Genomic DNA, 24,834 nt, shown 5'->3' with positions numbered 1-24,834 from the left:
CTTGAAAGCAGTAGGAAAATATACTCCAGCTCATAATATATTTTGGAGACTCTGTCATCAAGGTCATGTGATTCCAATAGCAGTCACTGAGGACCCCCTACCCCTCCAGACAAAGGTGACATTTTAAAGTCTACCTAGAAGGCACTGGAATAAAAATATATTTAGAGATATTATCAACCTGCTTTTATAAACAGAATAAAAATTATATATAACAAATGAGGGCAAATAAGATCTCTATCCAGCTTTTACTGGATTTATTTACTCCACTGGTTTTGTTTAACATTTAACATTTTTAAAGAAGTGCACGTTTTGCAAAAAAGGAAAATATATTTTTATTTTTGTTTGAAGATATTTTCTTACCTTGCTTAGCAGGAATGGCATTAACTTCTATGTTCTTCAAAAGAGAACTCTCCTCATCATGCACTTCTTAAGTTATCCTGTACTAGTCTTTATACAGTTATTTTCCTTATGTTTGTTAATATAATCATTGTATATTGACCATAAAATGTCTGGTAATTTTAGATTTATTTTGTGACTATAATAATACAATAACAATAAAGATTGTTTTGTGGGGAAGTCTGGTTTAGTCAGTAGCAAAAGTAAAGACACTAGAATTTGAGAAAAGTGACAGCAGTTAATATCACTCAAAAAGAAAAATTGGGCTTCCCTGGTGGCGCAGTGGTTGAGAGTCCGCCTGCCGATGCAGGGGACGCGGGTTCGTGCCCCGGTCCGGGAAGATCTCACATGCCGCGGAGCGGCTGGGCCCGTGAGCCATGGCCGCTGAGCCTGTGCGTCCGGAGCCTGTGCTCCACACGGGAGAGGCCACAACAGTGAGAGGCCCGCGTACAGCAAAAAAAAAAAAAAAAAGAAAAGAAAAGAAAAGAAAAATTACTGTCAACATTAGCATAATACATTGTAATATTTGTATACCAAGGAAAGCTTTCTTAATGGTTTCATATATGTAAAAGGTTGTCTTAATTAAATTTGTTCTTAGGCTTTATCTTAAGTTTTGTATTATAGGACAGAATTTGGAAAATATGCCATTTACTGCCAACGATGTGTAGAAAGAACGCAACAGAATGGAGATCGAGAAGCAAGACCCTCAAGAATGGAAATTCTTTCCACCCTTCTTCGAAACCCGTATCATCATTCTTTGCCCTTCAGTATCCCCGTACACTTCATGAATGGGATATATCAGGTAGATTAGATTTTCTACCCAGTGAAAACATGCTTAGTCTAGAATTCTAAGTGCACTCTGTGGAACTGGGAAGTGAGACTGTCTCCCTATTTCTGTCAGCTCCTGGCAGTGATAAATATGCAAATGTATTAGACCTTCTGTCAGGACAGCTGAGTTGTGAAACAGTTTTGCTAAAAAGGATTCACACTAAAAAAATCCATAATTGAACCAAATAAGGGAGGAGTTTCACTACCATTATAATTCTGATGGAGAAAAACAAAAAGGTTGAGGCCTTTCCCCACCTGGGTACCGGCTAGGTGAGAAAATAATTACTAACGTGTGGGATGTGTACAGGTTTAGTCTCTTTAAAGTCTCCAGATCTGAGGAATTATCTGGGAAAACTGTCCAAGCCCTCCCAACTCAGATCTAACTGCTTGCTTATTAACTCAAGCAAACACGTTCCGAAGCTAACAATTAGTCTTTGTAGCTCTAAGCCTTTTATCATGGAATTCAGATACTTAACTGCATATTAAAGAAACAAAAATTAAATGTGCTTTTTTTTTTCCTTTGCTTAAAGATTACATATTGTACTGTAGTTCTTGGTTTGCTTCTAATGGGCAGGCATAATATCTCTGCAAGATGTTTGCAGCTGTCAAATGATCTTTCTACTTTGAATTCATGTCTGTTGGCTGAAGCCAAGATTTCTGAATTCTTACATCAAGCTAATGACTAAGATGACATTAAATTTCTCCAGCGGAGCTTTGGAAAAAAAGTTAAAACACCTAGATAAATATGTTATCATTAATCATGCATCAAGAATGCCCTGTTTCCCCCCTGGAATCTAAGTTTGAAATGTTTGTACCTTTTTATTAAGAGAACGACTTTGTTATTTCTGTTTAGGTAGTTGGATTTGATGCATCCACCACAGTGGAAGAATTTTTGAATACTTTGAACCAGGATACAGGGATGAGGAGGCCAGCACAGTCTGGATTTGCATTGTTCACAGATGATCCTTCTGGCAGGGATTTAGAGCATTGTCTTCAAGGAAACATCAAGGTAAAACCAACTCCTTTTAAGGAGGCAGACCCAGAAAACAGCAAAGAAGCTACTCTGCTATTTGCAAAAAGTTTAGCTCAAGAATTTTCCAAAAATTTAAGCAATCTAATTTTCATAATAAAAATAATATTGCAGGACTTTGTTGAAGCCGTAGAATTCTTAATACAATCTGCACACACACATACTCCATGTTAAAGAGAAGAAGAGGATTAATAATAGTAATAATACCCTAAATATTAGGGTAAAAAGAGTGGAGGTGTGGAAGGTCTAATAAAATGGCTTTCCATTTTATTCATTCACTCAGCAATATTCATGGAACTGTTTATTGTGTCCCAGGAGCTGGTCCAGACCCTGTGGGTAATATAAAGAAGGTCGAGAAATTGTCCCTGCACACAGTGAACTTCTAATTTGCTTAGGAAAGAGTAGCCTTATACACTGATAACCTTCAATCTGAAAGTGATAAATATACAAAGAGCGAGGTGAACATTCTACAAAGGGAGAGATTAAGTTCAGATTGGAAATTAGGGAAGAGCTCAACTGGTGTTTGAGGGATTGGTAGAATATGGACCTGTGGAAATAAAGAAGAGATTCCAGATATAAGGAAAATCATGAGCAAAGACAGAGAATTGGAAGATTCTTTAAAAATGTTTTCTAGGTCATAGTAAAATAACTGTAATAAAGTTTCCATCTAGCAATGGCAACAATTAAAAATATAGAATATAGAACCATAAGGAACCTTAGAGGAATAACCCACTTATTTTGCAAATGAGGAAACTGAAGCCCAGAGTGAAAAATGATTTATGGCAAATCAAACAGCTAGAACCAGGTCTGGACCCTCTTACTTGATGTGGTCCTTGATTGCTCTTGGGAATAAGTACCTTGTTATGGAGTAAAGGTATTTCTATGATTTGGAGATTAAAGAATTGGGGCAAAGCAAGGGACACACCCATGAGTTTAGAACATGTGAAATATCAGTACTTTCATCTAACTCCCAGAAGCCCAGCTCCACTTGCAGAACGATCTGTTGGGTGTCCATGGGGTTCCGCAGACTATGTTAAAGCTCATACTTAGTTCCTTAAGGAGTACTGGTCAGAAGATAGGATTTCCACCTCACTCCACCCCACCCCTGGCTTATTTCTTCAGCTGCATTTTGAGACATCTAGATAAATGAATGTCTTTTTCTTCTCAGCTCCAAGTATATCCTGTTTAGATCAACAATTCCAAATGTAAATTTTTGAGACAGACATTCCTTGAGCACTGTTAATAATTAGTCAATAAGATAAGCTAGTATTTTTGGTTGGCTTGAACTGAGTAAATATCAGGGGCTTTGGTGAATAACTGCTTACCCCATAATTCTGAAAACTGTTATTTATAATTCTCAAATGACCAGTTTAAAAAAAACAAACAAACATTTATTTGGTTCCTGAAGAATTTTTGTTCTTTCCCAATCAAAAATCTTAACATTATATTTCAGATTTCTTTGGTATAACATCAGTTATTCCCATCTTTATAAACTCAGAAGGTGGGAAGTTGCTTCTTCAGTGACTAAATCATGAAAAAATTCCTGGAATCTTCTTGTTTCCAGTCTCATGCAGTCCTTCATTAAGATTCCTTTTTGAGTAAAAAATTCATGGCCATAGTCCAAAGTTAATGTGTGTCCAAAAGGATAAGAGGACCAAAGAGTGATTTATAATTAAATTCTAAACTCAGAGCTGCAGAAGCTTAAAACAGAAAGCACCAGTCCATTTGGTTTGATCACATTAATTGAAAAATTTCAGTCTATAGACATGCTTGTCTTCAAAAAATACCCAATGTGAAAAATATTATGAATCTCCATTTTCCACTTCCCTTCTAGATTTGTGACATTATCTCTAAATGGGAACAGGCTTCCAAAGAACAGCAGCCCGGGAAATGGGAAGGTACGAGAACCGTTCGTCTCACTTATAAAAACAGGTGTGTAATGCCATTGCCAAGTGCCAAAGTGGGAGTATGCGTCTATGTTCAAATCATGCACCTACAATTTAGTTTCCTATTGAATAACCTTAAAAGTTATATTCATTTATATGTTTTCTTATAAATGGTAACTGTTGCTGTAGGAAGAAGAAACTGTCATATAAATTTTTTTCTCTAATTCTAGTTTGTTAATGTCATGAATAATTATATTTTATAAAAATATGCACTTGGACAAAGATTAGAAAAAAACTATAGGAAAATATAGCTGCTCTCTTAGGGTAGTTGATATAATTTTTCACTTTCAAAATTTCCTTTAACACTATTATTACATTTTTTCATAAGACTGAATACTCAAATACCCTACTGCAGATCTGTAGTAAGAAGTATTTGTTTACCCAAGTCTTTCAGAAGTGATATATTCATATCCATTCATTCCTATTCTTTCATATTCTCTCTTCCTCTGTATTTATTGAGCTTCAACTATAAGCCTGGCACTTAGCTAGATGCTCTGGATAAAATGATAATAAAAACAGACACAATCCCTGATCTTTTGGAATTTACAGGCTAGTGAGGAAGACGGTTGCTAATTTTACAATGACTCTAATGAGTATATAATAACATATTAAGTTCTCTGAAAGAAAAGAGCATGGCTCTGTGAGAGCACATGGCAAAAATCCTGACCTAGCCTGGAGACTTTGGGAGGCTTCTTTAAGGAAATGATGCTTATGCCCACGTCAGAAAGGCGCTGAGAGTGGAAATGGATGGAAAATGATGTTCAAAGCCTGTATAAGGAGGCTGTGCAGTGTTTCAGGAACTGGGAAAAAGCTGGTAGGGCTGGAGCACTCACTTTCTCAACTGATACAATTTTAAAAGACTTTGGCAAATGATCAGAAATCAGGTTTTCTTTCTTTTTTTTTTTAATATCTTCTTTTCTTCCATGTATTAGTAGAAGGTGGTATTTAATAAAGAGTGTTCACTGACCAGGTCATATTAACTGTACAACAACAGCAAAAAAACTAAAAAAAAGTATTTTCTTGTTTTATTTGACTCATATCCCATAAAGTAAGAAATCTAAAATATCAGACCAAGAGCCTGGTAGAATTATTGGTGAAGTGTTGACTTCTTTCAGAAGGCTACTTTTGGAATATGTTCATAGATCTGAAATTGGGATATGAGAAGTAAGGGTACTATGTAACATAAAGAATGTAACAGCCTTTGATCCAGTTCAGGATCTCTTTTTCTGACACTTTATTCCACAGAAATACCCGCACAAGTGGGCAAGAATATTCCAGTATGCTTTATAACAGTGAAAAATAAGTGTTGTAGGGGGCACTTAAGTTTGTCAATAGGGGAACAGTTAAATAAATATTGTGCATTCATATTGTGGATTCCTCTTACACACTCAGACATTGAAGGGTCACCACTGTTTGAACAGACTCCTTTGATCTGAATAAATGGTGGTTTTGAGCCACGAGAGCTTCTCTGTTCAGGGGTTCATGAGCTGAGGTGATTCGCAGGAGTTCTGGGTAACGAGAAGGTAACTGTCAAGCTTTGGTATCTAAGGTTTTAAAATCTCATATTCGTAGAGATAAGCAGGATTATTTAGATGCTAGAAATCTAATAGGCTCTACTCCCAGAGGAACCTGTCTCCACTGATGGCAGTCTTCATCTGTGGCCCTTTGGTGACTGGCAAGAACAGCAGCTGGAAGACGTGGACCTTCCAGATGATTGTTTTAGTTTTGTGATCGCTGGAGCAGTGGTTCTCAAAGTGTGGGTCCTGGATCTGCAGCTTCAGTATCACATGGAAACACATTGAAATGCAAATTATTTGGCCCCATGTCAGGCCTACTAAGTCAGAATGTCTGGGGATAAGGCCCAGGAGTCTGTTTTAACAACTCTCCAGGTGATTCTTACTCATGCTAAGTTTTGAGAAGCACTGATCCAGAGGTCCGTGTTGCTGCCTGTGTCTTTTGTGGAAGGAAGGCAGCTCCTGGACCTGACCTGCCATATATCTTTATGTAGAAGAGGTTCAGGAATTTTCATTTGGTTTTGTTGGGACTAAGTAGAATTACGTCCATGTCTAAGACTATTCCTAACACTGCATAGCTTATGAATGCTGAATACATACTGATTTTGACTGTGATGGCCACAGTTGGAACCAAAATTAAATGGATGAAATGGAGAAAAGTGGTCTGAAAGACGTAAGAATACTGTGCCAAGTCTAGCAAACAACACCAGGAAGGACAAAGACAGTCATGAATAACACAATGCCTTGTTAACAACAAAGCTTTATGACAGTATCTTTGACATCAGAGAAAAAGCAACTCGATCATAACGTTTAATTTTTAACAGAAATCTGAAATGGCTGGATAGCCACATCTATGAGAAAGTACTGTTTCTAAATGTGGTCGTGATTTGCACATGTGTAAAATGGCTTAGACAATGAGCCCTAATTTCCAGGGACACAGTTAGGAGGGGAGCTGGCTGTGACCTACCATGCAGCTGCGGAATTGATTCTTCATCAGTCAGGCAGCACTGTAATAAGCAAAACTAAAGCACCAGCTCTCTTTATCATGGAATTTTTGCTTATATTTAGTAAGTTATGGAATTTTAATTATTTAGATTTAGGGGTTAATGATCTAATTAATAGGTTTTGAACTTGTTCTCATAGAAAACCATTTGGTAACTAATGTTTAAATTCTATTCATATTTAAGCCACTTATTTAATTTGGTTTCTTACTGTCTATTTGAAATTGCAAAATCAAAGCATGTTTTTAACAAAACAAAACTGGCAAGGGTCTTTCTCTACAGAGAACAACTCTTCCTTCTCCCTTTTCAATAATTCTTTGTTATTGTTTTCTGGAACATAGTTTAACATTCCCATCTCTGCCACCCTTAGCTGACTGCAAGAGCACCTATATCCATTGGATCCTAAGCCAAGAAGCCTCTTCACAGGTCACCTAGTGTATCCCGTTTCTTCCAGCTGTGTTCACACCAAAAAAAAAAAAAAAAAAAATTCTAGTATGAAGAGACTCTTGTGATTCTAAAGACCTCTAGAGAAGGCTCATCATCATCATAATAGTAATAATAATAACTACCACCAATATGTATTGAGCACTTACCACATGCCAGGCCCTATGCTGAGCTGTTTATATGCGTCATCTCATTTAATCCTAACAACACCTCTAGGTAGGTGTTATCATTAATCTCCATCTTATAGATGAGGAAACTGAAGCTTTAGAGAGTTAACTCATTTACCCAAGGCTACAGAAGGGATTTTTCAGGGGTTTTTTGGCAAATAGTTTCCATGTGTAACAATTCTCACCACCATTCATTTATCCATTCATGCCGTAAACATCTATCCAGTGTCTGCCAGTGCCAGGCCTTGTTGAAGCCCTAGAGATTCAAAGGTGAATAGAATTTTCCTACCCTCTAGAAATCTTACAGTTTATAGGGAGAGACAGACATGAATTCTTAGCAATGTGATTAATACTGTAACAGTGACAGTATAGCAGAGTAGTGAAGAACATGGGCTCTGGAGAGAAACTGCTGGGTTAGAATCCTGGCTCCCCCACTCACTCTGTGACCTTGAACAAGTCACTCACCATCTCTGTGCCTCAAGTCCCCTCTACGTGAAGTGGAGATGAAAACAGTACCTACCTTTAGGGTTGCCTGAGGGACTAAATGTTGGCAAATGTAAAGCACTTGGATCAGAGCCTAACACATAGTAGATACCCCTCTTGTTGTGAATATAGCATGTCTGTTTACAAGCTGTTGTGCGAACAGAGAGGAAGGCTTCTCACAGTGGTGACTTCTGAGCACAGGACTTGTGGTAGCCGTAGAGGCTGGAGGAGAACAGGGAAGGGGCGTCACAATTGCAGATTTCGTAGTGTTATTAGCAGACCATGGTGGACAGAGGAAGGAAGGAAGGTAAATGGAGAGTGAAGGCAGGCTGCTTCCTCAGTAAGTTTACATGATGATGAGAAAGGCAACAGTAGGAAATAAATGCTCTGAGGTCTGAAATATGGAGCCGGTTGGAGGCAAGCAAAAGGATTACCCAGCAGTGCCGAGAGCTCTGCTGAACTTGGAGCAGTGTGTTTGCTGATACTGGTCCACATAGTGACATGATTTCCATCCCACAGTGTTCAGCTTCCTGGATGTCAAGTGAGGAGGTGGGCATTTGGGAATGCCCCAGCCTTCCAACGTGTGCCCTCCCTGCTGTGACAGAAGCCCCTTTCTCTGTTTCAGGCCCCTTTAGGATTGGAGAGCACCTGGAAGCTGGTCATATTGGGAGAGACTCAGATCATGTAACCCCGGCACCTTTCCTATTCAAGATCCATGGATTTGATTTTCTGACTTCCTGATCATTTTTGTGACTCTTTAGTTCCTCTTCACATTCTCTCCAAATCCCTGTATAGCTGTTGGAGCCCAAACTGTTCCATTAGGGGCTTGAGCCTATGATTCCTACAGGTTGTGTTCCTATATGTGTGTCTGGAATTGTTTTTCTCTTTTGTGCCTATAGTGCTTCATTTTCCCTTCCCAGGTGCAGTCTTATTGGCATGCCAGAAATGATAGAAGATGCACTTTAGCTCTTCTTGCCTGTAGCCATTTGAACTACAGGTTCTTTTTTCCCTCCTAGCTGTATTACTAATTCAAACTTTTACTAAGAACCTTCCAGTGGTTAACACTTAGCTAAAAAACCCTAGTGCATTATAGTGATGAATAAGACATAGTTCTTAACTTCAAGTGGAGAAAATAAGCTAAGTACAAAAACATTCACATGCCAGAAAGGGAGGACTTTCATCTTAAACTTTATTCTCTTTATTTTATATCCCTTTGCTAACACCATTTTGAATTTAGAATCTATTTCTGTTGCCCAGCCATATTCTCCTACCAGTTAACAATTTGCCATCATGCAGTCACAGATAATTATTTTATCAAGAAACCACTCTGGGGCTTCCCTGGTGACGCAGTGGTTGAGAGTCCACCTGCCGATGCAGGGGACGCGGGTTCGTGCCCTGGTCCGGGAAGATCCCACATGCCGCGGAGCGGCTGGGCCCGTGAGCCATGGCCGCTTAGCCTGTGCGTCTGGATCCTGTACTCCACAGCGGGAGAGGCCACAGCAGTGAGAGGCCTGCGTACCGCCAAAAAAAAAAAAAAAAAAGAAAAAGAAACCACTCTGAATGATGGCCCAGGCCAGTGATTCTTAAGCTGGTGTGAACGGAAAGAATAATCAGAACGATGGGGAGGAAAAGCTTTTCAAAGTACACCCCCCGTGCTTCCCCCAAGATTCTGACCTGCTGCCCTCTCATTCCTTGCTATTTGAGGTAATCACCACGAAAGATTCCGTAACTGATGATAGGGTGTCCTCTCCCTATCGTCAAGTGGATAGGGGAAAAAAGGCTGGAGATCCAGTTATAGCTAATTGAGCACACACTTAACAAATGCCAGATCTAAATATCTGTTTTCCTGCCCCTGTGTTGTCATGACAATATTAATGTATGTCACGGGGCTGCTTACCCACCCCACTGTCACGGCATTTACAGTGTTTACAGTGCTCTGTGCCTGCCCTGCAGCCTGGAATCAGAGCCCCAGAAGCCTCACATACCAAGAAACAGCACAGTGATTAAACACAGAGGGTCACTGAATTGAGGAAAACCTAGGCGAACAAAAGTCATGTCATGTTTCAACAAATAATAATGATAACATGTAAACTATTTTTGAGATCCTAAGGCTGTTTATCAGAATGTGGCATAAAAAAGTCAAAACATTTAAATATGCAAATATTATCTTTTAGATTCCCAGAGAAAACTGCCCCAGTTGACCATTCGATGTTGATTTTGAATTGAAACCTTCATTTTCTATTCCCTGGTGTGTCCAAGGTGTTTAGGAAAGATCATGGGTGTTTTGAAAACTGGGTTTATACAGCCCACTGGTGTCTGAGGTCCTTCCTCAGTAACATCTAAGGTATTAAGGTATTTCAGGGCATAAAGGTAGCATAGAAGCATCCATCAGCCTCAACTTCAAAGCAGTTTTTCCTCAGTTTGCTGATAAACGTTATAAAGAATAGAAATAGAGGTCATTAACCGATAGTAATGGTCTAAGTTTGTATCATTGAGAGAACTATTGTTAGAGCAACCCCATATCAGTCCTCTGGATTTCTCTTTACTTTTTTCCTTTGTAAGTAGATCATTTAATGAAAAATTTCCTCTTTTTTTACAGACTGTATTTCTCAATGCAAGCTCGTGGAGAGACTGATAGAGAAAAGCTGCTGTTAATGTATCAGACAAATGATCAAATAGTAAATGGACTTTTTCCTCTGAACAGGGACCTGGCGTTAGAAATGGCAGCTCTTTTAGCTCAGGTAACTTCCATGTTATATAGAGCGATGTTTTGTAATGATAAAATATTAATTTCTCCACTGAATTAAATGTAGTAAAACAATATACCTTTCGTAATTCTTTAAATTCAATTTGCTGTGATTAACACCTTAAAAATTACAGGCATTATAATTGCAGCCTGACTCCCATTGCTGACAATTGCGGTGATGTAGAATGAGACAATATTCCATAAAGGGAACCTAGTTTCTTAATCTCTTGAAAATATCCCACTAGGCTTTGCATTTAATAAAGGAGTTTGAGTGTTGAACTGTGGAGTTGCGGTTGCCATGCTAAAATCATTCAGTAGTCAAATAGGATCAGTCTTCTAAAAAGCTAAAGCACTTTCTTTTATTTACCTATTGTATCAATTAAGTTCAGTTGGCTGTAAACTACACACGCATGCAAATTAATAATGACAGTTAAAATGGAAGTGTTATTTGTCTCTCATATGGAGAGTGTTGGGGCCCAGGGCAGTGTGCCCCCAAATATGTCTCAGTGGCATATTGATTATTTTTAATTAAAGTTACTTGAGAAACAGCTGGTGAAAAAAAATGATATATATTTTAAAAACACTCTGACCTCCCTCTTTTCCCTTAAAAGCAGGAAATAAATCTTCCCATGTGAATGTATCCTCCCTCTACCAGGAGGATAAAAAGCATCCTTGTCAACAGAGTTAGGGAATTCAAGGCTAAGAAAGCTGTATAAACAAACTTTGTTGCTTCTTCACTAATCTGCTATCCCAAGCACAAACCCCTTTGTTTTGTTAAATCTTCATAAATAATTGTTTCTTTGTCTAAAAATGATGTATAAACAGCCTGCTTTGGTCATTTCAGGGGTCCCATTTCTATGAGACCTCTGTGCGTTCAATTGGTTTTTTTTCTCCTGTTAATCTGTCTTGTGTCAGTTTCATTATTAGACCAGCTAAGAGAACTCTAGAGGGATGTGGAAGGGGAAATCTGCCCCTCCCCAGCGAGAGATAGGCATGCTGGCACCTCTACAGGCATTAGGGGCATAGGCTTTATCCTGCCCTCCATTCTGCTGTCATCTTCACGGTCCTGGAGGTCTGCCAGAGCTCCAGCCATTACATCAATGTTCCAGGCATCATAATGGAGGAAGGACTGAAGAAGGGCATGCCCTCCTGCTTTTGAGAAACTTCCCAGCAGTTACACAGAACGCTTCTATTTATGTTTCTCTGTCAAAACTTAAGTCACACAACCCTGCCAACCTACAAGAGAGACTGGAGAATGTGGTCTTAGCTGGGCAGCAGTGAGCCCAGCTAAATTCAAGGTTTTTATTATTCAGAAAGAAGGAGAGAATGGTCATAAGAGACAACCCACAGTCTCTACCCCATCTGGGTCTTTGCACAGGTTACTTAAGGGAAAATGATGTGTCGTTGGCTTAGATTCCCCCGGGTTTTCAGTCTTCTCACTCACTCACTCTACGTACCATCCCAGGACATCTTACTCATTCTCTTAATTTTATCTACCACCTGTGCTGATGATTCCCAAATCTTTTCTCTCCAGCTCATATTTCTTTCATGGGCTCCTTAAATCCAACATATCGGGAACTAATCATCTTCCCTTCTTTTCCTTCACATTTTGCTTATTCACTGCCTCCATTCAGTCCGCCAAGCAAGCTTCAAATCCAGGAATCATCATTGACTCTGCCCTCCCTCTCTCCCTTTCCCCCAGTTAAAATGTGCCCTGCCCATTTTAACTCTGTTCCCTCCTCTCCATGCTGACCACCATTGCTATGGTTCAGACCATCATCACATCCTGCCTGCTCTCCTGCATCAGGCTTCTAAGTAATGTGTTTTTCTCTGGTCTGGTCCCACACACACTTCTATCCTCCATGCAGAATCTAGAGAGATTGTTCCAATTACCTATTGCTGCATGGCAAATGACTCCAAGACTCGGCTCAAAAGGACAGTTTGGGCAGGGATGTATAAGGGCAGCTTGTCTCTGCTTCATATGGCATCAGCTGGCATAGCTTGTAGACTGGTTGTGACTCTACAGCTGAGGGCTGGCATCATCTGCAGGCTCATTCACTCACACGTCTTGGGACTGATGCCAGCTCTTACTTGGATCTTCTGCTGGGGAATGTCAGCCAGAAGACCTACTCGTGGCCTCTTAAAGTGGTTGCTTGTGCTTCCTCACAGAATAGTGGTGGGGTGGCAAGAGCTGTCCCGGAAGAGACAAGATGTGGAAGCTGCCATTTTCTAAGGTCTGGGCCTAGAAACTGCCGTGGTGGTTTGTCAGGCAGCAGTAATATACAGTAACTGGAATGGAGATACAGCAAAAATGTGGATCTAGCTGTGTCATTCTCTTTACATGGAGGGACTGTCATGATCTAAACTCTGCCTGCCTCTCCAGCCTTATCTTTTAATACTCTCTACCTTGAACTTTATGGTCCTGAGTTGTATATGATTCACTTATTCTCACCTCTTAAACTTTACTTGTCTCCTCTGCTTGGAACACGTCTACTCCCATGCCTCTACCTGTGAACTTCAGCTTATCCTTTAATTTTCATCTTAGGGGTCACTCATTCCAGGAAAACCTTCTTGAATTCTGCCTGGTTGGGTTAAATGTTCCTCTTGGGGTTTCTGTAATGCCCTGCATGTATCTATTACTGTCCTGACCCCAGTGGTTTATTATTAGTTATTTGTTTCTGCTTTGCACCACTGACTGCGGCCTTCCTGAGAGCAAGGGCTCTCTCTGTTCATGTTTGTATCTAGCACAGTGCCTTATACACGGTCCATTCTCCATAAATGTTCTTGGATGAATGACTAGTTGATAATTTAGTTTACTTTCATAACAATTTTATGGTCATCCAGACTTTAAAGCGTTCAGTGCTACACTAAGTGTTCCCTTTTTGCAAGTGATAAAAAGCTGAAGAAATGAGAACTAGGTCACATTTTTTCTTGGTGATAGAATTAGGAATGATTTCCTATCACATGCCATTCTAGGCTTTGGTTCTCTAAAGGCACAGATGCTCTGTTAAAATCACTCTTATTTTTGCTAAAATTTAATAAGTTCATCTTCTTACTTTTTAATTTTCTGGGGAAAGCTTCTCCAAGAAAAATTATCATATCCTTTGGAGATACACACTTCTAATATTTTTTAGATGAATTTTTGGAAGGGGTAGAAAGGTAAAACCATATACCTAGAAAATTCTGAGCATATTACTAACTAAAAAGTATAATTTCTCCATCTACAAAAGGAAAATTAAATAATACCTCTGGTCTCTTCCTCAGAGCAGTTTTTGTGAAGATAAATGAAATATGCTAAGGAAATCTGAGGTCTGTAGAAGAAAATAGTTATTTCTGTTGTAGATTTGCATATCTATAGGGCCTTGTTGATATTCTCTGTCTTAATCAGGAAATTCTTGGAGCTGATGTTCTGATTGCTGTACATGGTGTCTGGTAAGGGGTCATGTTGATGTGAGGCATATTGGGGATTATCTGAGTTGATTCTCCAAACATTTGGAGTTGATTCTCCAAACATTAATTGTGCTCATTCTGTGCCACACAGTATGCCAGGAGCCAGAGAGGGACACCCTGAGTTTGAATATCCCACTACAGGGTTCCCTAACAGCCAAGCTTGCCTTAAGTGGCCTCTATGTTTGTAACTATTGTTTGTCCAACTGCCATATCCTTAGAGGTTAAATCCTGGTCTAAGGGTTCACAGCTAGATGTGCTGAGTACTGCCTGGTGATAGGTGGGGACAATGAAAAGCTTGCTCTGGGGGAAGGATTTCGATGTATTTGAAGAGCAGGTGGACAACTTTTATTTGGTGTGAGGAAATTAAGATGATACCTGACTAGATAGGAGATGAGGGTGAAAAAACTGAACAGCAAAGCCAAGCCAAGAAACCATCAAGTAAGGGACCAGGTCAAGGAAACTAAAAAGTCATAAGAATAGACGGTAAGGGCAAAGCTCAGCTGAGGAATTTAGACAGTAGCTGGTCAGATTAAGAACTAGATAAGGGAGGTCACAGGGGTCAGAATCTCAGAGGCTGGTGGTGCTAACAGCTTACTTGAAGGCAGAGGGCCCTTTTGAGATGGAGACCCAGGGCTTTCTGTAAGACCATCCCAGTCTTGATGGAACCCTCCATCTGCTTGCTGGGGAGTACTCTAGGTAAGGATGTGGATGTTCAGTATGTCCCCCACCCCATCTCACTTGTTGAGCCCTCTTTGGTACCCTATACAAAGCATTTAACACAGATTATCACAAGTATTTATTTATTCTTCAGTCTCCCCTACTAGACAGTAAACTCTTTGAGGATAGGAACTATGTTCAGCTTTTTTCTTTCTCATATAAATTAGCACAGTGCCTGGCATATAACAGGGACTCAGTATAGGTTTGGGTGAATGAATGAGTGGGAGAGTAGATGGAGAGATGGATGGGTGAGTGGTTGGATGGGTTGGTAGAGGATGGCATCTGTGTAGCCTGTTAATGGAAGTAAGGATTGAACATTGTTTCATTCAGGCAAAAGGGGGAATGAAGGGCTTTATTTCCAGAAATGACAGAATACTAGATTGAGGGGATGAATACAGTAACATTTATGGAGAAAATCTAGGAAGAAAGTAATGAGAAAATAGTACTTGCTCCCAGGATGTTCGGTAGAGATCCTGAAAAAGTCCAAGTAATACTATTTAAAGATTTTTCATAGCTTTATAAGTTTTTAATTTTTCACTTCTAAGTTCTATTTTGCCTTACTATTATCAACCAAAATGGTACCTTAAAAATGAAAAATTATCTGGTGCTGTTAACAGGAATGGTAGAGTAAGTGACCTTTAGCAAATACTACCAGATATTAACCTAGAGTGATTAATGTAGAAATGAAACTGGAATGTTTAAATTATAGATTATTTTCATAATTAGACTTCAAATGAAATTTAAATTTGAATAATAGTATTTATATATGATTATAAATTCCATAATCACACAATCATGACAAATAGATTTATATATTGTATGTTATAAAGAATGTTTAGAAAAAAGAAACTAATTTTCTATCTTAAAATTCTTTTTTAATATCCTGTATTTTCTCTTTTTTGGGTTTCCACTTAGGTGGAGATTGGAGATTTTGAAAGACCTTTTTCTACTCCAGCAGGGCATGTTACTAGTCAGTGCAAAGCAAATCAAACTATAAAACAACTCATAGAGAAATTTTATCCTAAAAGGTATAGAGATGACTCTTCTGAAGAACAGTTAAGGTAAAGAACTATTTGTAACTCTTGAAAAGGCAGATGCACACTAGTTTTTCAGTGACATTTTTCTGTTCAAATTTTAAAGATGAAAAAAATTGTACATAACAATTTTCTCAGGATTTTTTAAGTACTGTTGAATACCAGGAGGTTATAGTTCTTTTTATTTAAGATGTGCCTAGAAACTGTAGTATCTAGATTTAAACTTTTTTTAATGAGAAAAAAATCTACCTTAATTTAGAAGATCTACTTTTCATTTGACCTTATTCATTCTTGTCCAAATTAATCGTGCTAATAAAGAAAAGGAAAAAATTGGCTAATAAGATGTTTAATTATATTAAGTGTTTACCAAAAAATTTTTATCTCTTAGGGTATTCCATTATAAACAAATTGGAATAAAAATAAACTATCTTTTTGCACAAGATTTTTTATTATAATATAAAATTTTAATTAAACTGAACTAATTTGAAGTTTTGATTTTTGAGACCATATAAAGAAAAGCTGTAGATTCAAAAATAGAGGCAAATCCAATTCACCATGAATTTTTCCAAAACAGAAACATTTGAGATCAGTCTGTTGTCTGTGTAGAATAAGTGGCTGCCTTCGTACTTTTGTTTAAGAGGTTTCCCCTGCAGCTAGCATGTCTCCAAACCAGGAGTGGTAGCACCTAAAATTCCACTGTTGGGGATTCATTCTTCAGTCTTGACTTCTTGTACTTTTCTTTAAAAATGAAAGTTATTCCCTTTTAAACTAATTTATGCAGTTTGATGTTAGCTTATCAGATTTTAAAATTTTACCTAAAGGGGGTGGGGAGCGGGGAACTTAGGTCATACATACTGAGAGCACTAACCGTATGGGAATTTGGTGGAAGGAATGCTACAAAAAGGACAAGGGGTAGACAGTGGTGAGATGGGACTCACAAAACAACAGCTTCACCTAGGTTGTGAGTATGTCTCCCGGGGGTGCTTAGGATCGGCTCAAGGAGAGCTTTATCTTGGGAGGATCATACACTATTTATGTGTTTTTCTTTTGTGTTTGTTCTTTTTTTTTTTAGGCAGCTTTGCCAGCGACTGTCAACCAGATGGATGGCCCTCCGGGGACACAGTGCTGCTGATTGTGTGCGAATCTATTTGACAGTAGCCAGGAAGTGGCCATTCTTTGGTGCCAAATTGTTTCTTGCAAAAGTAAGAAAGAATGGGGGGTTATTCCGTTCAGTAAAATATAAAGTGATAAACCTGAGTAACCCCAGGTTTAGTACATTTGGCTTTTTAAAAGAAAATAAGGAAATTTCTAACAATTTAAAGAAAGCCATGAAGGGACACTAAGGAAAGGGAAGGAAAGCCATTAGCGTCTCTGTCTTTTCCCTTCTGTTCCACTTCCCCATACCGTAAATCATTTCTTACACTCAGTAGGCTTAATCATTAGACTGAAGACAACAGCTGAACTCTGCTTTCTTCTTTTTATTCATTCATCCATTCACTCATTTACTCTCTCACTCATTTGCTCATTCATTTAGTATTTATGAATTCTGTTTGCCAAACATTGAGCTAAGCTCTAGGGATACATCAGCCCATGGTTTCAGATAGGTTGTACTCACACTTCCAAGAACTCACAACCAGTATTGCAATAGGCCTGGAAACAACTACTGTGTGGAGAATATGGTTAAGGGTGACATGAACAGAGTGATGCAGGAACACTGAAGAAGGCGAGATGAAACCTGCTGGGGGTTAGCTTAAGAGGCCTGTCCAAATGCACACGTTAATAAATGGCAGATCTGGGTCTCAAACCCAGGTCTGCTAATTCACTCCTCTTTCCATTATACCACACTGCCTGCTCCCCAGGTGAGATTTTTAATAACAAGATGTTGTTGTGTTATTGCAAATGCTGCATTGCATTTACACTGAAAATTATTTCTGTAATTTTGCTTAGCATTTATTATGTAGTGTATTTTCACCTCTTCATAGCCCATAACCCCATCATCACTTGGAAGTACTTTCATGTGGCTGGCTATACATGAGGATGGTTTAAGCATCTTAGAATACAACTCCATGGTAAGATTAAATCCTTAAGTTCTGCATTGAGTCAACTATTTCCATTGCTCAGTGTACTGTAAACAGAAGGTATTGATATCTTTATCTGACTTTTCTCATACACAGAAAACACTCTGCCTAATACTATATAATGAATAGTTATTTTACAAATATAACTATGGTTACAATTTAATCTTTTAAATCAAGATTAGACAGGTTATATATTGTATATGAGAAAAATATTAAGATACCATGACTAAATTGCAATCATGGTTGTATTTGTAAAATGACTGTTCATTTATTGTGTTCGGAAGATTGCTTCCTGTGTAAAATGCAACTGTTGAAGATAACATTTAGGTAGAAACTTCAGTTACCAAAGTTTTAAGTTCAGTTTCACGAAGCCTTCTATAACAATTCTATACTATCCCATAATATCAATTACTAGTTCATTTGTACATAGACAGTATCTTAGAGCTTTTTACATGATTAAATGTAAAATCAAACTGTGATTTCTATTTACTCATTTATTTATCTGAAATTTACTTTATTTTCTATCATATTTTATATGTATCAGAGTACTTTTAAAATTTTTGTTCTTTTTTTTTTTTTAACCTGGTAGGCAAGGATTGCTAAATTCACCTGGTAGGTGTAGTGGGCTCTCCTACTTGTGGCTATAGTCAGGATCACTGAGAATTTCTTGGAAATGAGGTTATCCTTTAGTGTTATAGTTAACTGTTTCTCCTTATAATTGCTGAAAAACTTTTTTGAAGGCATTTATGTTTCCTGAATGCCTTTTAGTTCTTGAATAGATAATCTGAAGATAGATTATAAAGTCAGTGACTTAAAGTCAACAGAAGTAGTACACAAGTATTGAGTTAACTTAGCTAAGTAAACCAGTTCCTAGATCCCGGGAGATGGACATACAGGTCAGGAAGTAGACATTGCCAGCCTGCAGCACTAGAGGTGTTCACTGCTGGGATGGTCTGCTTAGAATCTTGCAAGCTGATCATTAGATACGCAGATTCCTTTCCTTTTAGGCTGTACATCTTTGACTTATATTATTTAAATTGTTTTAGTAACACATTGGGAAAAAATATTTGCTGCATGTATGTTGAAGGGTTGGTATCCTTTATGAATGTGGATGTTTTTTCAAACAGTAAGGAAATGATGAACACACCAATAGACAAATGGGCTGAGGCAATTCACAGAAGAAATACTAATGTTCAATAAATGTATTTTAAAATGTTAATCTCACCATCAAGCAAATAAATTCAGTTTAATACAGTGAGATTCTACTTTTCACCAATCAGATTGGCAGAGCTTCAAAAGAATAATGATATCCTGTGTTAGCAAGACTGTAATGCTGGGAATGTAAATGGGTATAACCTTTTTGAGTTTGGAAAGATTTACTTTTTTGAGATAGCAATTTTAGCTGTTGAGGTTTATAACCAAAGAAATAATTAGGCTATGCGTATTATGAAATATGTCCCAAAATATTCATTGGAATATTGTTTAAGATAGTAACAAATAAAAAAACTTAAATATTCTTCAATAGGAGATTAGTTAAATAATGTCTATGTGTCTATAAAATCCAAATAAATGTCTATAAAATCATTTAAAATGTTATACAAGTACATTTGTTGTCATGGAAGGATGTTCATAACATGGTAAGTTAAAAGAAGCAGAATGTTAAAAAAGAAGTAGTATGCATGATACTGTTTATGTTTACACATATCAAAGTTTATATATCAGGGTGAACTATGTGGATTTGCCAATATTTGACCTTTTTTTAACCTTAAAAAGAATCAGTTTCATATGGTTCAACCAGACAGATAGATAGATAGATAGATAGATAGATAGATAGATAGATAGACAGATAGAAATCTTAAGGACAAATACAGTGTAAATGCTATGTAAATAGTTGCTGGTACACAGCAAGTTCAAGTTTTGCTTTTTGGAACTTTATGGAATTTTTAAAACATATTTTCCATCTGCAGTGGTTGACCACATCATCATTTTAATGGAGATACATGTTATTAATCATCTCTCATCTTTCTTTGAAAATAAAGATTGTATAGCATACTTACTTTTATTTCTCTTTGAAGAGGTTAATAATCAGCTATGTGTACAAGAGTCTAATGACCTTTGGAGGTTATCAAGATGATTTTATGATAGTCATTAACAATGCACATTCAAAGGACAAACCAACAGAGAAATTACTTTTTGCCATGGCAAAACCCAAGGTGAGTAGAAGGCTTTATGCTAACTTTTTTATGCTAGTTTTTTTCATACTAAAACATATATTGTACAAAGAATAAGTTCCTCATGGGAAAACAGACTCTACTTACAATCAAACAGCCATAGGTCCAAATTCTGGCTTACCTTATCTTTCTAAACCTTGGTTTCTTCATCTAAAAAATGGTATGATGCTATGATGCTACCTTTTTTTTTTCCTGGATTAAGAATAAAATGAAGGAATTGTAAAGTATTTATAGCCCAGTGCCTGGTATACAGAAAGTTCAAAATAAGTGGTCCTGGCATAAGTTGTTATTGTCAGGTACTTTATGTACTTGTAGTACATTACTTTATGTACTTGTAGTAATTCACTTTATAGACTCATTATTGAGAAGAGTGAGGTTTTAAAATTAAGGCATACTTGTTTCTTTACTATTTTTAGCAAACTATGTAGTTTTAATGTCTCTAAATAAAAGCAGTAAATAAAAGGGCTGCATTCTAACATGTAACTCTGATTTTAGGAAAAAGAATGAGAAATTAATTTTTTGAAGACTTTGTCTTAAAATTCTCAACTAAAAGAGACTACTGTTTTAGAATTTGAAACTTTAAAAAATGACATATATGTTTCTTAATTAAATCTATACTTAAGTGAAGTCTGTAAGTGTAGAAGATCATGGTACACTCAGTGCTTTAGTTTAAAGAGTTGATATAATACACTGAATTTCTTATTCATGTATTCACAAATGTGGCTTTAGGATAACTGGTAGAATTGTACTACTGTCACATTTTCTAATGTTGCCACTAAATTTGATTTTTTTTTTTAAAGTATCACTTTCTGCTGGTTTAAGTAATGGGAAAATAGGTCAGTGCCTTGATGGTGCTGAACATGTAAGTACAGTTGACTCTTGAACAACATGGGTATGAACTGCACGGGTCCACTTACACATGGATTTTTTTTCAGTAGTAAATACTACATTACTACACAATCCATGGTTGGTTGAATCTATGGATGTAGAACTGCGCATACAGAGGAACCGTGGCTACAGAGGGGCACTGTAAAGTTATGCATGGATTTTTGACTGCTTAGAGTGTTGGGGCCCCTAACCCCTGTGTTGTTCAAGGATCAACTGTACTGCACTGCTTGATCTGGTTAAAAGGGAAGTCTGGTAGCCTGGGTACTTGCAGATGGAGACCACCCATGGCCAACACTTCACTCTCTTTTGGAAGTGACGAGAACTTCTCAGGAGAATAACAATTCCATTTTTCTTGTTTTAGATTCTTGAAATCACTCTTTTGATCGCCAGCTACATGAACAACTTCTATCAGCAGAAGGTGGTTCACCACCTCTCTGCTCCAGCGCTGCTCTCAGCTCGGACCCAGGGTCCTCAAGCCAGGGTGATGGGAAGCCAGCCCCTTCTGTCAAGCAGACCAACCAAAGGCCCCACTTTACTCTGAAAGCTCAGGGACCTGAACATTCACTCCCTGTTCTCTAACCAATGGCTGCCTCGGCTCCAAATAAGTTCATTTACATCCTGGCAACATGGCACACACACAGTGGTGGTCCATTCTTTAAAAATAATGAGGGTTACTCTCTTTCATTTGATTCATAAATATGCAAATGAATGCTAGTAATAAGACCTAAACACAGATTTTCCCACGTGCTGATTTTCTCTTAGCTTAACTGGGTTAGAATTTGTCATTTTTTTCCATCACCTTCTCCTTTGCCATCAGACACATCAAGGCTTTTTTCTCTTTTTAAAAAAAATATTCTAACAATCTTTAGAAAGTGAGATTCAAGGGAGTTTTTCCAAACTCCCATTTGGCAAACCAGTTGATTATTTGGCAATGCTCATTGCCAAAAAATTAAGTACTGTAATTAAATGTGCTTTTAATTAATGATATGGTGTTTAGAAAGAAGTAGAGTATACAGTTTAAGAAACAGCTGCAGGATGGCGTTGAAGGGTAAATTTTAGAGCAAGTGCAGTAAGTCTTCTGGCCCTATGAATCATTGTGTGAGAAAACAGGAGCTAGGTAACCAGAACCTCCTATGTGGTTTTAGAAAGTGTACCCTGTCACTTTTTCAGATCACTGGAGTGTAAAACTTAAAATGAGACAGTGATTCCTGACATTCTTTGGCTGTCAACATAACCCAAGTTCCCTGGAATATTGCCCATATTTCATTGCATTAGTGCTGGGTCATCTTGACCTTGCTTTGTTAAATAATAATATCTATGAAAACAAAGACCATTCTTAAAGCTTTTCCTCATACAGTCCTTTTTAATTATAGTTTAAAAATAAATTCCCAAAAATATTTTTTAAAAGGAAAGAGAAAGTAACTCTTCTGTCAAAGGAGGTAAATTTTTAGGTGAAAGAGTCTAGAAACGTATTACTTTACTAGGTTACGTAAGTGGTCAGTACATTCCGGTTTGTGTCAAAATACTTATTATTCATGATAAAAATGAAACTGTGATAAGACATGAAAATTATATTGCAAAAATGTTTAATTGAAATAGTAATCATGAGTATACTTAATTTTATTTATGTGTAGAATATTTTATATTTTGGACGTATATTTATCACTCTGTGTATGGTATTTTTTTAACCAATTGGGAAAAAAAAGTTAGCTGCTGAATTAATTTGTTGGCAGAGCCTTCATGTTTTCTTTTTTGCTGCTTTCTCCCTATGGCAATGTACTGTTCTCACTATAAGCCTTTTAAAAATGCTCCATCCCATGTTAGCGTCCTTCGAAAGGACAGAGCCAAGAAGTATACTGATCAAGTAAGATTTTGCTTTATTGGTAATGACAAAGGTAAAAAAAAAAAAAACATAGAAATAGATTGCCATTTACTATTTCTCCTAAATCTTTTGAACCACAACCACTCACTGGGTAAGCAAATTAATTTCTGAGAATAAATGGGTTACCAGTTTGAGATGACTCTCAGGAGCCTTTTGGCTGGGATACAGTAGTTTCTGAGTTCCCAGAAAACCATTTAATAATCATTAGTCGGTGAACCACAGGCTTGGCAGAGCTGTTACATACGTGTGAGGACTTTATTCTCAGGCAATAGTTAGTTCACCATCTGGTAAGCCCCCCGAAAATCTAATTTAAACAAGTAGTGAAGACTTAGCTTAAATGGTAGTACCCTAGACTTGGCATTTATTTTTGATAGAGCAGAGATAAAATATTTTGATGGAAAGAAATCAATTTTCTGTAACTGATGATGTGAAAATTTTATTTTCTGGGAAATTACTTTTATATAGCCATTTAAAAAATTCAAAGTATGTTATTATGATTGGTTACAAGAGAATAATGTTACATGTTTAATTGTAATATTTGTCTCCTATCATTTTCTTCCCTTTCAATCATAATAAATGATTTACAAAACCCATTTCAAGCATTATCTTTTGAATAATCTTCAAGAAATACCTAATGTTTTCATTGTCAAAGCTGAGCTGTACTACTAGTGAAAATGGTAGTTATTACCTCCTTCTCTTGCACTCATGCTTTGTCTTCTGTGTTGCTTTGTTTTATCCATATAAAAGGAAGCTGTTTTGGCAAATTGTAAGTTTCATATGTATGTACGCATATTGACACATATACAATATGTATAAGTCATGGGGTTCTCCCATGATTTCATAATAAGCTCCTTATAGGTAAGTTGATTGGACTGTGTCTAAAATTTTATTTTGAATGCTCTAGATTTCTGTGTGTGTCCTTAAAGTCAAATACTGCCATAGCTTAGAAATGAATTTAACTCTCAATTTACAAGAAAAGTTAGTCACAACTTATAAAGTATTTGCTTGAAAAATGTGTTTATCAGTGGTTGTTTGGACATTTTTTCCATAGGAAAAAAATACATGGTAGTCAGGTTCCTGTAACAACACTTGTAACCCATAATTGTACTGAAGTATAATCCTGAAGAATTAACCACCATGGATAACCATATTTCTCTAGAAAAAGGCTTTAAGTAGTCCTGAGATGCCGAGAACACATTTCACCCATCCACTCACCTCCTAGCTGTCATGGAATTTGGACTTCGCTGCAGAGTCTCTGGGCTGATTCCAGGGGAGCAAAGGCTTTGGGAATGTGGGGAGTGAGGAAGCAAAAGTGAGTAGCAGGACTAATAAGGTGGAGAAGCTTTTCTGCTAACTGGTTCATGCAGGGACCGCATCTCCTCTCACATTTCCCCCTATTCTCTTTTTCCTAAAGGAAAAAAGGGATTTTATTGCCACAAGAGTACTTCATTTAGCAGGAAATATGCCAATTTCCTCCAGAGAAGGAATGACTTGATTCTCCTAATTCTTGTTTGAAAATTTCCAGAAAAGGACTCTGACTGGCCCAACTCATGTTAGGTGTTTAACCTCAAACACTCATATTAGGAGAATGCTTAAGTAAATTATTAAAAATCTATATAGTGGAACCTTATGTAGCCATCAAAGCCTATGTTTATTATGGGTTTTTAAAAAATTGATATGGGAAGATACATGTTAAAATCAGAATGTTAACAAACTTTACAGTAAAATCTCAATTCTGTGAGAAAAAAGATTGGAATAAAATACATCAAAATGTTTAATAGTTGTTACTCCTGGTATTTGCTTATTATACCCTCTTAGTTTTTTCTGTATACTATTTTTTTCTACAATAAGCTCATGTAACTTTGAAAACAAGGAAAAAATATAAAAACTCTCACTTTCTGGGCTATTGTTAATAGCCTCCGTTGGACTTCTAAACTCCAAAGCATCCCTCACATAGCTGCAGAAAATTATCTCATTGACACTTAGGTCTAGTCATGGC

At 37.3% G+C, this 24,834-nt stretch overlaps 1 protein-coding gene across 1 annotated transcript in view; it reads left to right on the top strand.

The window, feature by feature from the left end:
- The window catches only part of PLEKHH2 (pleckstrin homology, MyTH4 and FERM domain containing H2), a 110,193-nt gene extending 85,611 nt beyond the window's left edge, over nt 1–24,582 (top strand). Inside the window, exons 22-30 of the mRNA XM_060169484.1 lie at nt 1,021–1,198; nt 2,078–2,233; nt 4,089–4,186; nt 10,409–10,550; nt 15,638–15,783; nt 16,829–16,958; nt 17,739–17,825; nt 19,910–20,047; nt 21,315–24,582. Coding sequence (XP_060025467.1) covers nt 1,021–1,198; nt 2,078–2,233; nt 4,089–4,186; nt 10,409–10,550; nt 15,638–15,783; nt 16,829–16,958; nt 17,739–17,825; nt 19,910–20,047; nt 21,315–21,494 — 1,255 coding nt within the window. The 3' untranslated portion in view covers nt 21,495–24,582. The remainder of the gene's footprint in view (nt 1–1,020; nt 1,199–2,077; nt 2,234–4,088; nt 4,187–10,408; nt 10,551–15,637; nt 15,784–16,828; nt 16,959–17,738; nt 17,826–19,909; nt 20,048–21,314) is intronic.
- Nucleotides 24,583–24,834: the final 252 nt, after the last annotated feature.

This window comes from Lagenorhynchus albirostris, chromosome 13 (genome assembly GCF_949774975.1).
Source record: "Lagenorhynchus albirostris chromosome 13, mLagAlb1.1, whole genome shotgun sequence".
Lineage (NCBI taxonomy): Eukaryota > Metazoa > Chordata > Mammalia > Artiodactyla > Delphinidae > Lagenorhynchus > Lagenorhynchus albirostris.
The sequence above is the reverse complement of the archived record's forward strand: the minus strand, read 5'-3'. Positions and strand labels throughout refer to the sequence as shown.